General features: G+C 36.2%; 3 protein-coding genes across 9 annotated transcripts; all 3 read right to left on the reverse strand.

Moving 5' to 3' along the window:
* Nucleotides 1-1,313: 1,313 nt before the first annotated feature.
* Nucleotides 1,314-4,206, reverse strand: LOC142540809 (G-type lectin S-receptor-like serine/threonine-protein kinase At2g19130). Its single transcript, XM_075647205.1, has one exon. It carries the CDS (start codon nt 3,995-3,997, stop codon nt 1,511-1,513), a length of 2,487 nt encoding a protein of 828 aa, XP_075503320.1. The 5' UTR covers nt 3,998-4,206; the 3' UTR covers nt 1,314-1,510.
* A 719-nt stretch (nt 4,207-4,925) lies between these two features.
* On the reverse strand, nt 4,926-7,566 carry LOC142540811 (uncharacterized). The gene is made up of 4 exons (XM_075647213.1): nt 7,143-7,566; nt 6,707-6,915; nt 6,387-6,494; nt 4,926-5,763 (listed from the first exon to the last, which is right to left on the reverse strand). Exons 1-4 carry the CDS (start codon nt 7,432-7,434, stop codon nt 5,044-5,046), a joined length of 1,329 nt encoding a protein of 442 aa, XP_075503328.1. The 5' UTR covers nt 7,435-7,566; the 3' UTR covers nt 4,926-5,043.
* A 177-nt stretch (nt 7,567-7,743) lies between these two features.
* LOC142540810 (uncharacterized) lies at nt 7,744-12,441 on the reverse strand. Of its 7 annotated transcripts, XM_075647207.1 has the most exons (7): nt 12,176-12,441; nt 11,816-11,907; nt 10,505-10,798; nt 10,363-10,417; nt 9,012-10,266; nt 8,757-8,903; nt 7,745-8,627 (listed from the first exon to the last, which is right to left on the reverse strand). In XM_075647207.1, the coding sequence occupies exons 3-7, from the start codon at nt 10,573-10,575 to the stop codon at nt 8,017-8,019; spliced, it is 2,139 nt and encodes a 712-aa protein (XP_075503322.1). In that variant the 5' UTR covers nt 10,576-10,798; nt 11,816-11,907; nt 12,176-12,441; the 3' UTR covers nt 7,745-8,016. The 7 variants fall into 7 exon arrangements, with proteins under 7 accessions (XP_075503323.1, XP_075503322.1, XP_075503321.1 ...); XM_075647208.1 differs by lacking the exon at nt 11,816-11,907 and having other exon boundaries at nt 7,744-8,627; nt 9,012-10,254; XM_075647206.1 differs by lacking the exon at nt 11,816-11,907.
* Between the last annotated feature and the right edge of the window lie 545 nt (nt 12,442-12,986).

Here is a 12,986-nt window from a genome sequence, read left to right on the forward strand (position 1 = left end):
AGTATATTTATTAAATCAAAAAAAATTGTTTAAAAAATAAAAAATATACAAAACAAATATTTAATTATGAAAATTTATGATATAAATATACAATAAATATTTTTTCAAACATACAGTATATAAAAATGTAGGTAATATTTATTAGTTATATATTTTTTTATAAATTAAAATTTTTGGGTCAATTCGAACCTGACCCGAACCCGATTATTTTTTGGGTCAGATATTGGGTCCAACCCGAACTCGAAAATCTCAAATCCAAACTTGATCTTTTTCGGGTCGAAGCATGTCGGGTTGACAGGTACGAAATGATTTTGACACATCTACTCCTTAGTTTGTTGCATGTTTGAGGTTGTTTAAACAAGCTACTCTTTCTTTATCCGAGTTGGTTTACACCTTGTCTACTCTGGGCTTACTGGGACCAACTCTGGACTAATCCAGCTTTGGTCCTCCCTTCCTACCCGATCCAAAGATGACCCAGTCCGAGACATCACCAAAAATCCTCACTTTTTAAATAAAGAAAAAGCATATATATTAATCATTTACATATCTATCTATGTTCTATAATATTTATATATATATATATAATAAATATCATGTTTTTCAACTGTGAGAAGACATAATAAACTTTTTTCATCACATAAGTCAAAAGACAATAAGGTTGTACATATGTAAATTTTCAAATATGAAAAGGAGATATATGAAAAATCTTAAATCAAGTTTTATTAATATTTTCCACCCATATGTATTCTAATAATAATAATAAAGTAAATCAATTTTGAGTCCATTTGACACAATCTTGATTAATTTTGCATGTTCAACGTACTTTTCAAATGATAATAAACATAAATCTTATAAAATATAAACATCTTGTGACACATAAAAAAATATTATTTCTTATGTTAAAATATAAATCTGTGAAACTCTCTCACGTGAAACTTAAACATGTTGAACACATACGAAGAGCTTCAAACCATAGCAATTGTAATACTAAAAAATGAGGGAATATATGATCATACATGATACACCATGTGGCAATAGAAATAAATTTAGTGTAGTAGTATTTTCAAATATTAAAAGCATATGTCCCAGGCCACACGTTCAATCCTTGTATCTTGGATTCTTGTTAGATACTCGAGTCGATCTTCTTTTCTTCAGGATTTGAACATCAATGATTGCAAAAAACCCCACTTCACGCTGTAATTAAAAAAAAATTGAGCAAGTGCGTGCATTTTCACATTATCTATTCTTCACAAAGATAATGACTTTCGATCGTCCAAGGTAATTTAAATTAAAGAACAAGCTAGAGTGAGTGCTAGATAAGCTTACTTCAATTCCAGATACAATACTACCACAGGAGTTCTCTTACAAAATTCTAACCATGTATATAAACTAAATCGACGTCCGAAATTATTAATGTACAAACATCATCAGACTACACTTTTAACACACACTATATTTCGTTACATGAAGAATTCTGACTGAAAAACAATATTATTCTTATCTCACAGGACTAAGATGTGGATGATGTTGAGTTCTTGGAGAGAGTGGAAGCATCCGAAGCCTTGGAGCGAGTGGAAGCATTTGAAGCCATGATGCTTCTCGAGTTCGAGCTCTGACCCGAGGAAGAATCGGTAAAGAATATTATGTTCTCTTCACTTTCAACAAAATGTTGGAGCGATCGAGGAATCGGGGACAAGTTAACATCCATAACTCCCTCAAGAATCTGAACCACCTGACCTATAGAAGGTCTGATATTTTCATCTTCTTGAATACACCAGCAAGCAATTTTGCAAATCTTTAGAACCTCTTCGGCTTCCGCGATTCTTGAGAGTGCGGGGTCTAATAAGCTCAGGGTGTCGCCTCCTTGTACGATTAGAGTGTAAGCCAATGAAGGGAAAAACTTACACTTTTCGCCCTCGGAAAGCTCAGAGTTTCGCCTACCAGAGACTAGTTCAAAAAGCATCATTCCATAGCTGTAAACATCGGCTTTGGCCGTTATGGCAACACCTGATATCCACTCTGGTGCGAGATAGCCTCTTGTCCCTCTAAAGGTTGTCAGAACCCTGCTAAAATCACGCCCCATGAGCTTCGCCAAACCGAAATCTGCCACCTTGGGACAAAGTTCGGCGTCCAGGAGAATATTTTCGGGTTTTATATCACAGTGAATGATGCAGTCCCGGCATTTCTCGTGGAGATACGACAACCCTCTAGCAATACCTATGGCGATTTGGTACCGTGTTGTCCAATCAAAAACCTTAGACGTTTCTTTTAAGTTAAAAAGATGAGTATCCAAGGAGCCATTTTCCATGTAGTCGTAGACCAACAGTTTCTTATCGGCTTCGGAGCAAAACCCACGAAGTCTGACAAGATTCACATGCTGAATTGTCCCGATTGTGCTCACTTCTGTCCGGAATTGCTTCTCCCCTTGGATGATACTCTCTAGCTTCTTCACAGCAATCACAGACGAGTCGGGTAAAGTCCCTTTAAAAACAGATCCAAATCCCCCTCCCCCCAACTTATCTGAGAAGTTTTTGGTGGCGTTTTGCAAATCTTTGTATCCAAATGCCGTCAAAGATCCCTCCACTGCTTTTGAAGTTCCAACTTTTTGCCGTCTTTGTCTCCACACAATAGCCAAGATGACAGCTAAAATGACTAGTGCAGCAGCAACAGAGCCCCCGATAGCGCCCAAAACAACTCCCTTGTTACTTTTGCCAGAAAACACCGAAGAATCTGCGGCAAGTTTGATGTAAATTGTTCTTCCTCTGCTATCTCCTTCATTCAGTTGCTGCAGCTCCAGAAGCTCTCCGATCCAAATAGAACATACATTATCACCAAAACTGTAAGCCGAACATGAGCAATTATTTAAGCAGGAAGATTCGCATTCGCCCTCACTGCCAACAGTCAAAACTTGAGCTTTATCTGGTAGAACCACATAATTATTCATCAGGAATCTTTCTTTCTTCCCATTAGAAGTACCATTGTTCTCACATTGCAAATTTATCTCCCTCACACAACCACCAGAATAATCATTCAAAGCCCAATCACTTTCAGATTTATGTTCAAATCCCTTCAAGCAATCACAAAAGGGCAATGAGTTCTCATTGCAGCTACCAAATCCTCCACAAAAAGCATAAACCCCACATTGCTGTCTTGGTTGAGACCAAAACAAATTCCAGGTCGAATTATCAATCCATGTAAATTGCTTAATTTGCCCAGATATATCCATTACGAATCTTGATATAGTAGAAGGATTATAAACTGAATATGTGAAATAACTCTCAGATACATTTTCGACATAACTAAAATTATATATATAATTTGACCTCATTTCAGGTACTTGGCTAAAAATATGATTATTCCAAGGCCCACTGGTCCAATACTGTACTGTTCTATTCCACCTAATTATGTATTCCTTCCGACTCGGAACAAGTTCAAGAGAATAAAGCCCTGGAGCAGGATCGTCGTTATTTTTCCAAGAAATCAGAAGTTGGCTCTTTTTTGTTATATTATTATAAGCAAGCTTGCCACCAGGCAACCATGTGTGAGTGGGGTTATCAAAACTTTCCCAAATCGTGAAGTTAGAGAACCCATCTCTCAAAACCAAGTTACCTTCATCAAGAAGAACTGCCACCACAGAATTACTGGTGGCGTTTAGATCAGTGGACCAAATTTTGTTTACTGGCCCATCCAAGAGTACCAAATTACCATCCAAAATCTTGAGTTGGGCAGAATCTTTTTTGGAAAGAGGGGTTTCTCTGTTCGCAACCCAAACTACAGTTTGTTGGCTGACCTTTGCGTACCATATTCCTAGGTAATACTTGGAAGAGTTACCTGGACTGAAGATCCCCAGTTCGAAGTTCAAACCAGCAGAGACTATGGTCTGATTCCCATACAGAGTTTCGTTGGCTGAAATGGTGTCAGCTGCAACACAAAGATTGGTGAATAATCTTGGTATTAAAAACAAATACAGAATTATTTGATAATTGTTCTTGATCATCACTTCTGACTGCAGAATATGATAGAAACTGGAAAATAATCAATAAAAATATCTACTTTTTTTCACATCAAGAACGGCTATGGTAAGTCAAGATCAACACTGGTGTGCAAACGGAGTTGTTTTCATCATTAATGGCCATCTTGTCAACCCAGCCTGTTTTCTGTACGTGTATTGACAATGGTACCCCTTCCCACAGGAAAAAGAAGATTCTTTAATGGATTTGTAAAATCTCTATTACGTTTAAATTCTAACTTTGATTTAGTATTTTCTAAGCTTATGTATTTTAGTGGTTGAAAATTATTGCAAATATTTCATGACCGATGACTCGTTGAAATGCATAAAATTATAATTTGACTCGGCCTTTTGTTCAGAACTTTAGGTTACCCAATAAAATGGAAGGGCAATGAATATTTTGTAATAATAATATTATTATAATGAATTGTTTTCGTAAGACGGTCTCCTGTATTTATATTCGTTAGACGAATTGATCAGGTCCGTAATTAGCATGGAAAGTAATATTTTTTATGAATCGACTCAGAAATTTTTCTCATACATTGATATTATAACCAAAGGTGGACCCAAAAAACATGTCTTGATTAATTAATGATTAAAAAATATTCAAATGTCATCAATTAGTAGTTTTGTTTAGTTCTCGTATGTTTACATAGTTTCGGGTAACAAACTACTCACCATTGTACCGAAAAAACAGGACATTAAATGGTTCCAAGTTTCATTTAATGTTCATGTCTATTAGACCTACATCAAACATTAAATTGCATTAAAAGGAATTTATTGTGTTCAATTTATGGCAGAAAAACCTATCCAAATACAAACATTTGTTCTTGTTGTGTGATGAAAATTCAAGTAAACCTAGTCTAGGCAAACAAAGTTTTGCAAACTATAAATTTTAGAGCGTTGGATTGTTGGTAAAAATTAGAATTATTCTTATTATCAATTTAAAGTACTAGAAGTTCTCTATATATTTCATATACATTTCTAGGCTAGAAGGGTTATCAACAGCCTCATACATTTTAGAGACACTGTAATTAGACAAGCACTTCAGGATCAGTAATCCTTACTCCACGGCTCAATCTCCTCAATAAACTAATTCTACTAACACGGATGCCAAAAAAATCGACATGATCTGGCCTTCTTTTCATTCCCGACATAGGGGAAGTTGCCGATTTTACATGAGCAACTTTGAATTTATTGATCCCTTCTTCAACCTTATCCCCTTCTTCATTCTTGAGCTTCTGATGTACCCTCCATGATGCTTGCTTAGTTCCACAAAGGTGGCCAAAATAATAATGTGGGTCGATATAAGATGAGGATGACGAAACAATGCCTTTGATATTGATTGGGCGGAGAAGCTCAATAAACTCCTGTATCTCAACAAAGCATGAGTGATCAGAATAGGGAACTACATATATATGTTTGTAATATCTGTTATTGTCCGCTGAATCTCCAGTCAACTCTTGTATTTTGGAACAGCTGGAGATCTCTGGCCTAAAGTTGGTCTTGTTATTAAGAGATGCGGAAGGAGAACAGAAAAGATTGTTGTTTCCTGTTGCATATTTCATAGCCCATGGAAGTCCAGACGGCAGTATTCCTATGGTTGGTTTGAAAGTATTCAAACTTTCCAGAGTATCAATGCTAAAACTGTAACGAGGGACAGCACGAACTCTAGTAAGCGTGGTTTTCGTCGTGAAGTTGCCGACGAATCCAAGAAGATGCATAGTTTGCAATCGCTCTGGCCACACCCAAATCTGTAGAGAGACCAAAGTTAACGAACACTTCTCCGGCAAAAATAATGTAATTGAGCAAGATAATCCCATTACAAAAAGGGATGTCATTTAACTGTCCACCAACTGAAGCTTAAATCTCGGAAATTGAGCTCTCCTTTTTACATTCTAAAATTTACACATCCAACTTTGCCCAATAGTCCAAATGCATGTAGGAACAATCTCTAAGTTCGAAGTACATCATTGTGATTCTGATCCAAGTATGGGCTTTATTTATGATTCTAACTAGTGATTTGATTTATTTTATTTAAGGGCACTCCACCAACTCAAGCTTAAATATTGGACATCGAACTCTCCTTTTTTACATTATAATATTTACCAATCCAATGATTGCTAGTGCCAACTGTATGTGGGAACAATCTCTAAGTTTGTAATACATCACTATGATTCTGAATTTCTGATCTGAGTACGGGTTTTATGATCCTTACTAGTTTGATTTATTTTACGAAAGGCACTCAACAATTCAGAAGAGTGTTGTACTATTTTACTTTATATTTATACTCTAATAACATACTCATGCACAAGTAACAAGTAGAACTGCAGATGCTTATTCCCCCCAAAACACACGCTCTGCTAGCAGCACATACCTTTATGCTGAGTGCACATGAAATGTAGAGTAGAAGATCTTCTTTACCCAATGAATCAATTCCAATAATGATTTCATGGTCAGGATGAGCAGTGATGATATCAACAACCTGCGATCAGTCTGTCTATATTATTGACCAATGCTACATTACTTCTCATGAAAAATGACAAGACATTTGATGGTTTTGTTAGTGCTACATCGTCTCTTTAAAACTTTGAGCTCAAGTTAACTTGTCCGTGTGAAGTAATTCTCTACCTTCACTGCATAACTGCAACCACTGGAAAAAGAAAAACAAAAACTTCGACAGCATTAGGCGCATACCTGCCTGGCAGCAACTTCACGAGAAGGAAATGAATATTTTGGATTGCAGTAAGTATTATCTAAATATAATGCATCGAGTTTGTGATTCTTGAGAGCATCAAGTAACATGGTCCTTCCATTATTTGCTCCAACGACAGATTTTTCCCAGCGAAAATCACCAGTGTGGAGCATACAGCCAAATTCACCACGAAACAAGTACATAACGGAACCTGTATGAGGATTTGGAAAAGGGTGTAAGTTGAGGTTTTCACGAGGATATTCCCAACATAAGATCTTGAAGGAATAATGAAATTGTTCCAGTTTCCACAAAAAAAACCCCACTGAAACTTAATTGAGGAATTAGAACAAACACCTAAAGAACGAAACCGTCAAAATTAACCACCGCTTTAAACAAAAGAAATTTAGAAAAGGAAAAAGAAAAACAGAATTTAATCACCAGGACAATGTTCAGCGTCAATAGCCTTGACGTAGACAGTGGCAGGGGATCCGGAAGAAGGGGATATCAAAGAAAGTGTATCCCAGCATCCAATATCGAGTACCCGTAGAAGGGAGAGATCAAATCCGGGGAGTTTGCAAGGGAGGAGCTTAGCTGTGAGCCTGGAGCAGAAGAGGGGACCCCGGTTCCAGGTGGCGGAGAGGCCGGCGGTGTGATCAGCATGGAGGTGAGTCAAGAAGTAGGCCTGGCTGCCTGATCTCCATTTGTCCACTGATATCATTCCGCTCTCCATTTTCAGACTTGTTGCTTTCTTTCCTTGGCGGGCCAATTTTGTTTAAAAATTTTCAACATTTTCACCCATCCAGGCTGACATTTCATTTCAGCTTTTATGACAACTTCGTTTCCATTTGTTCGGGGTTTTACTCTATTTGTAAAAAAACGATTTGTAATTTTTTTAAAAAAAACATAGAATTTGGGTTTTATATTATAACTGTCTGAAATCTAAATCATATATTTTGAGATAATTTTTTTCACCACCAAGGGAGATGTGAAAATTTTAGTAAGAATTTATATGAAAGACAAAATGATTTAATTGTAATCAGTCTTTTTCAATTTACTTCTTGATCCGCCGGAATCAAGTCCAATCAATAGACCAAATACTGGAAACTTCCGGCAGAAAGAACTGTTCCAAACTTCCAATGAAGCCAAGTCTTTCATTACAGAAATATATGAAGGGAAACGAGAACCCACTCATTCCTCGCACTCCATAAACATTATTTCAGGACACAGACAAAATGGTATGAGAAAATCTTAACATATTTGTGCATATGAACATAAATTGCAGGATAAATATATGTGAAATTTAGAAATTCGATCAGGGAGCACCCAGATTTCCCTCGCTCCGGCTTCTGCGAATGAGTAAATCATTCTTGATGAAGTCCAAATGTTTGCTGCTATGTTCAGCAAATTGAGGCCTTTGAGTTGCCCTGATTCCAGTTGGAGGCAGACGCCCGTGCCAAGCCCTCAATGGTTTTGCAAATGATACTACATGATTTGCAGAGGATGGTGCCTTATGTGAAACAATGCCATGAGTTCCTTTTCTTACCGTATTTGCCTCCGCTCGAACCACACGATCAATCTGATGACCACTGATCACCACACGAGCTGATCGATCGGTCTTAATGTCTTTCATTGCTACAGTTTTGATTGATTGTCGGTTATAGTAAATAAGATTGGGAAGAAGACTCTGCACGTATTTCTTTAATTGTTCGTCACCAACGTTCTTCTGAGCAGGGTTTCCTTCCAAGCTGAGAGCTTGCAAACATATGTGATTAGCAGCTAGTTGTCCGAGACATTTGGTTGTAGAAATTTTGTTGAAACGCAAATCGAGGACATTCAACTTTAGGAGACGATGGAGACCTTCAACCTCACTGATCTTGTTACCGGTCAAGTATAATTCCTTCATAGAGGAACATGACGCCAAACCTGTCAAAGGCATCATAACAAATGTATTAGAAGGGGGATGCTGGAGACACAACTCAACATTAACATGATTCCAACATTTGAGCCCATCATACAAATAGATTTGAACTTTAACATGAGAAGAGGTCTTACCGTGTCCAATTCTTAATAATCTATTATAGCTCAGGTCAAGGACACGAAGTCTGGTAAGGTCCCGCAATCCTTCAATAGCAGATATGCTGTTTTTTGAGAGATTCAAAAACTGGAGTCCTCGAGGAAGAGCACCAGAAGCCAACCTCACTGCGAATTACAGAAGTAGATATTAAATGTCACTATAAATGAAACAATGAAAATGGACGTGTGGCAGCTTATGCAAGCGCCAGAGGAATAGATACTAGAGAAACAGACCTATGGAATTCCCAGATAAATCGAGTGTTTTGAGGCTGATAAAAGGACTCAGAAATGGGATCACGACCAAACCAAGGTTAGTTAACTTAGCTGTTGCAGCTGAGGCATTCATGGAAGATATGTATCTCTTTGCAACTTCATTCCCAAGGTTCACCTTGACTTCCAACTTCGCACCAGTGGGGTTCTCCGCTAAAGCATCACTTTTCGGTAATTCATGGCCATTGAATAAATAAAATTCGTCCGATTCTTCTTTCAATGGGCTACAGTGCTGATGGTCAACAACCCATTTTTCAGTTCGTTTCAACCTTAAATCCTCGCTTGGTACTTCATCCCACCTGTGCAGAGAACTTTCCTCTTTTCTACTTTTCTCCTTGTATGCCCCTTCAGATACAGGTATTATCCAGTCTTTTGCCGAACCAAAATAGTTATAATTCTCACATGTGTCCTCATCAGCAGGACTTTCACCATCTTCCTTGTCATTGTCAAAGATAGAATAATCATGTTGTCGATTTTGTACTTGTTTTCTGGCATCGTAAACTAAAATGTTGTTCATTCCAGAGCCTAAAGCATTCAGCTCATCAGCAGATCTAGAACAAGGTAACAAGGATGTGGATCTCCTAGTAGAAGAAACCATACTAGGCAAAGAACGAGAGTTTACAATAGCACGTGGAATATGAGGCGTATTGTCACCAGTGTCACCAACAACGGATGGCTGTAAATTATATTTATCAGCGCCTTCCCTCTCCGATTGTAATGAATCTTCAATCGAAAATATGGATCCTTTTTTGGTGAAGTCAGAGTTCATTACAGAATCAAAAGCCATAGGTTCTTGACATTGTTCAGACATGTCATGCACATGATCATTAATGTCATCTGAAACTACTATCCTACCACTATCAGCAGATCCATTATAGGTAAACCTCTGCTCCATCTCACCTTCTGACACATCACCAACTGAGTTCCACTCTTTCAAGTACAATCCACTTCCCAAAGACAGGCTCTTTTTTATTTGTGCATTCTTGTGAGCCTCAATATTATATTCATTACTATATTTGCTCTCCATTTCTTCTGATCTGCAGTCACGATCGGTTGGAGAGGAAACGTTTGCATGTTTAGCTCCATTGCGGAGTGTTTCTACCTCGTCCTTTAAAAACGGCTTGCTTTCTGCAGGACAATACAAATTCTTCTGAACCCAATTCTGAGAAGTATCCTCCAGTCTCCTCTGCATTGCCTCGGTCGGGAGCTGAGTTATTTTCTACTAACAATAAACAGAGTTATCAAAAGGTACAGAATGAGGAAATAAAATAACTTAATACCGAGCAGATATCAAATAAAGAGATAATCCATCAACCTTTTGTTTGGGAGAATGGACGCGAGATTGAAAGCACGGAAATCTAACCATGGTTCTAAAATTGGTTAAATGTTCGCATCAGTCCTTTAACTGTGACAGTATTCTGAAGGCAATTGGTAATCAAATACACCTATTTTCTTACGATGCAGCTAATAAAATGAAGTTACATGCCGCCAACACCACACTTTGTTGAGACTCAACCGAGGCAGACATTAGCCATAGTCAAGTGATAAACCTTCTGAAACACGGCACAATCTCCAAATATGTGATGATCTAGATCTCCTCAAAGCACATAATAGTATCACCCCGTCATTATTGTTCCGCACCTTCTCAAAGGTGCGAGATACCTTTGATGTTGTTGAAGCTGCCAGACTGAAATAAATTTTTAAGCAACTCTGAGAGCCCAAAAACGAGTTCGCATGTAAGAGACAAGAGCCTGGAAAAGAAGAAACAAAAATAAAGAATATCATGAACGACATGCTCAGCAGCTAATACAAATCAAGTTATCTACGACTACATCGGTATTCTAAAAAACTGGATTAAACGCAAAACGTGACGAAAATGCATGATTCGGTAAAAAAGGGGAACAAAGATCAACTATAGGTTGACCACATTAAGCATCATCATAAGCGCATAATTGCAATTAACTGCGATTTTTTTTCAAATTTTAACTTAACAGTTAACTTATTTAAAATTAAAACCCTTTCAATTTCCATCAAATAAAAACTCTAAAAAAAACCCTTCTCTTCAAAACAATAGAAACCTATCGGTCATCATCTCACATCAAAACCCTTCAATTTTGAGATTTGTGTTCTTAAAAATTTGAGAACGTGTGCGTTACTCTTAAATTTATTATATATATATATTTTTTTAGCCTATTCATAGGTATGCGAAAATTAAAATTTTAGTGAAAATTAAAAACGTTTTTTTACATTTAAACTCGTACTAAACCCGTTTAAATTAGTAAAACTTGAGCATAAGTCCTTTCAATAATTCAATCAGAGATACGATCATCTCAAGGCTATTCATTTAAATAATCGCTCAGTCTCAATGCACGTAGCGAACCTTATCAAGCATAATATAGATTTCAAAGGATCGCGTTCACTGTCGATTATAAACCCCAAAACATATGAAAACCACTAGTATGTTGTATTCATGCAAGATAAGAGAAAGAAGTTGAAGCAGTAAATTATGGGTTTAGACAATTTCATAACTTCTAAATTGTATATAACTGCTTTCTGTACAATAAGTTCAGACAGTTTCCCTGTATTTTTTCATTTTTTATAGTAAGGAATTGATTTGAAAAGGCAATCAAGCTCATATGAGAAAGCAATCGGGCATTGAATGATTTAAAATAACGCCAGAACTAACATACAAACACACCTATATCACGTTGACACGTATAGAAACAAAATTGAGGATTATAAAAGAAACATCCAGAGAGATTAATAACATGTCACATGTCAGCTACATCTGCATAAGAACCCCAATTAGCTCTTTCATAAACGAGCATTCATAATTCATTCACGACAAAATAATATTCACCTACTTATAATAACAATAATGATCGGATAATATCCGAAACTAATCACAAACACATAAACGTTCATAGATACATTCAAAAACGCATGGAACGAAGAAACCGCAAATACCCACCATATACCAATTCGTTCTCTCAGTAATTTGATTGGCAAAAAAATATCATATATCAAAATATAACATAAAGCTAATTCAAAATACGAAATCTCAACTCACGCCACACTGATTCCAACAAAAACACAAAAAAAAAATACATATAAAGAAGTAATCTGACCTCTTATTTGCCAGATTGCCGGGAGCGGAGATCCGAGCTTCTGATTAGGAAAAACAACCAAAACATATGACAGCAATGGATTCCTGGGATGAAAATTTGCTAGAGCGGCGGTGATTTATAGTGAAGATTAGGTGGGATTAGCGAAATCCTTCGAGATCTAGGAAATCAGAGAACTTTAATCATAAAGGGATGAAAGATATCGATGAATTTATTCTGGACCAAAGGCAGAAGGCAGCATTCATTGGCCGCTAAACCATATTGTACGAGGAATAAGCATAGATTGAATATTTTAAAAGATGGAGGGTTTAAATTATAAATTATAAAGTAATGTTTAAATATAATATTTATTTTCCATAGTAATGTTGATATACTATTTCTTGCTTCCAAAAAAATGTTTGATAATAATAATGTAAAAATATTTAATTTATAATTATAGATAAAGACATTATTGAAATATTTAAAAAGAAAAACTATTGTAGAAAAATCAAAAAATTATCAACAAAGTTATATAAATATGGTTCAAATTAATTAAAAGTTAATTATTATATAAATCTCAATTTTAGAAACCTCAACTTTAATTAACAGTATAGATATTAAATCTTTTATATTCTTATTTTATGTTTTGTTTTGGTTTGTTTTGTTTATTTATGTGTTTATTTAAAAAAATAATAATGATTTTGTTTTTTTTTTGTTATGTGATTTTTTTTATTTCAAATCAGATTTCGTTTATTTATGTCAATCACCGTAGTATATTTTTTTCCCATGTTCAGAGAAGTTTGTAAGGTCAACATAATATGTTGAGGCAACAATA

Source organism: Primulina tabacum, chromosome 3 (genome assembly GCF_025594145.1).
Source record: "Primulina tabacum isolate GXHZ01 chromosome 3, ASM2559414v2, whole genome shotgun sequence".
Taxonomy (NCBI): domain Eukaryota; kingdom Viridiplantae; phylum Streptophyta; class Magnoliopsida; order Lamiales; family Gesneriaceae; genus Primulina; species Primulina tabacum.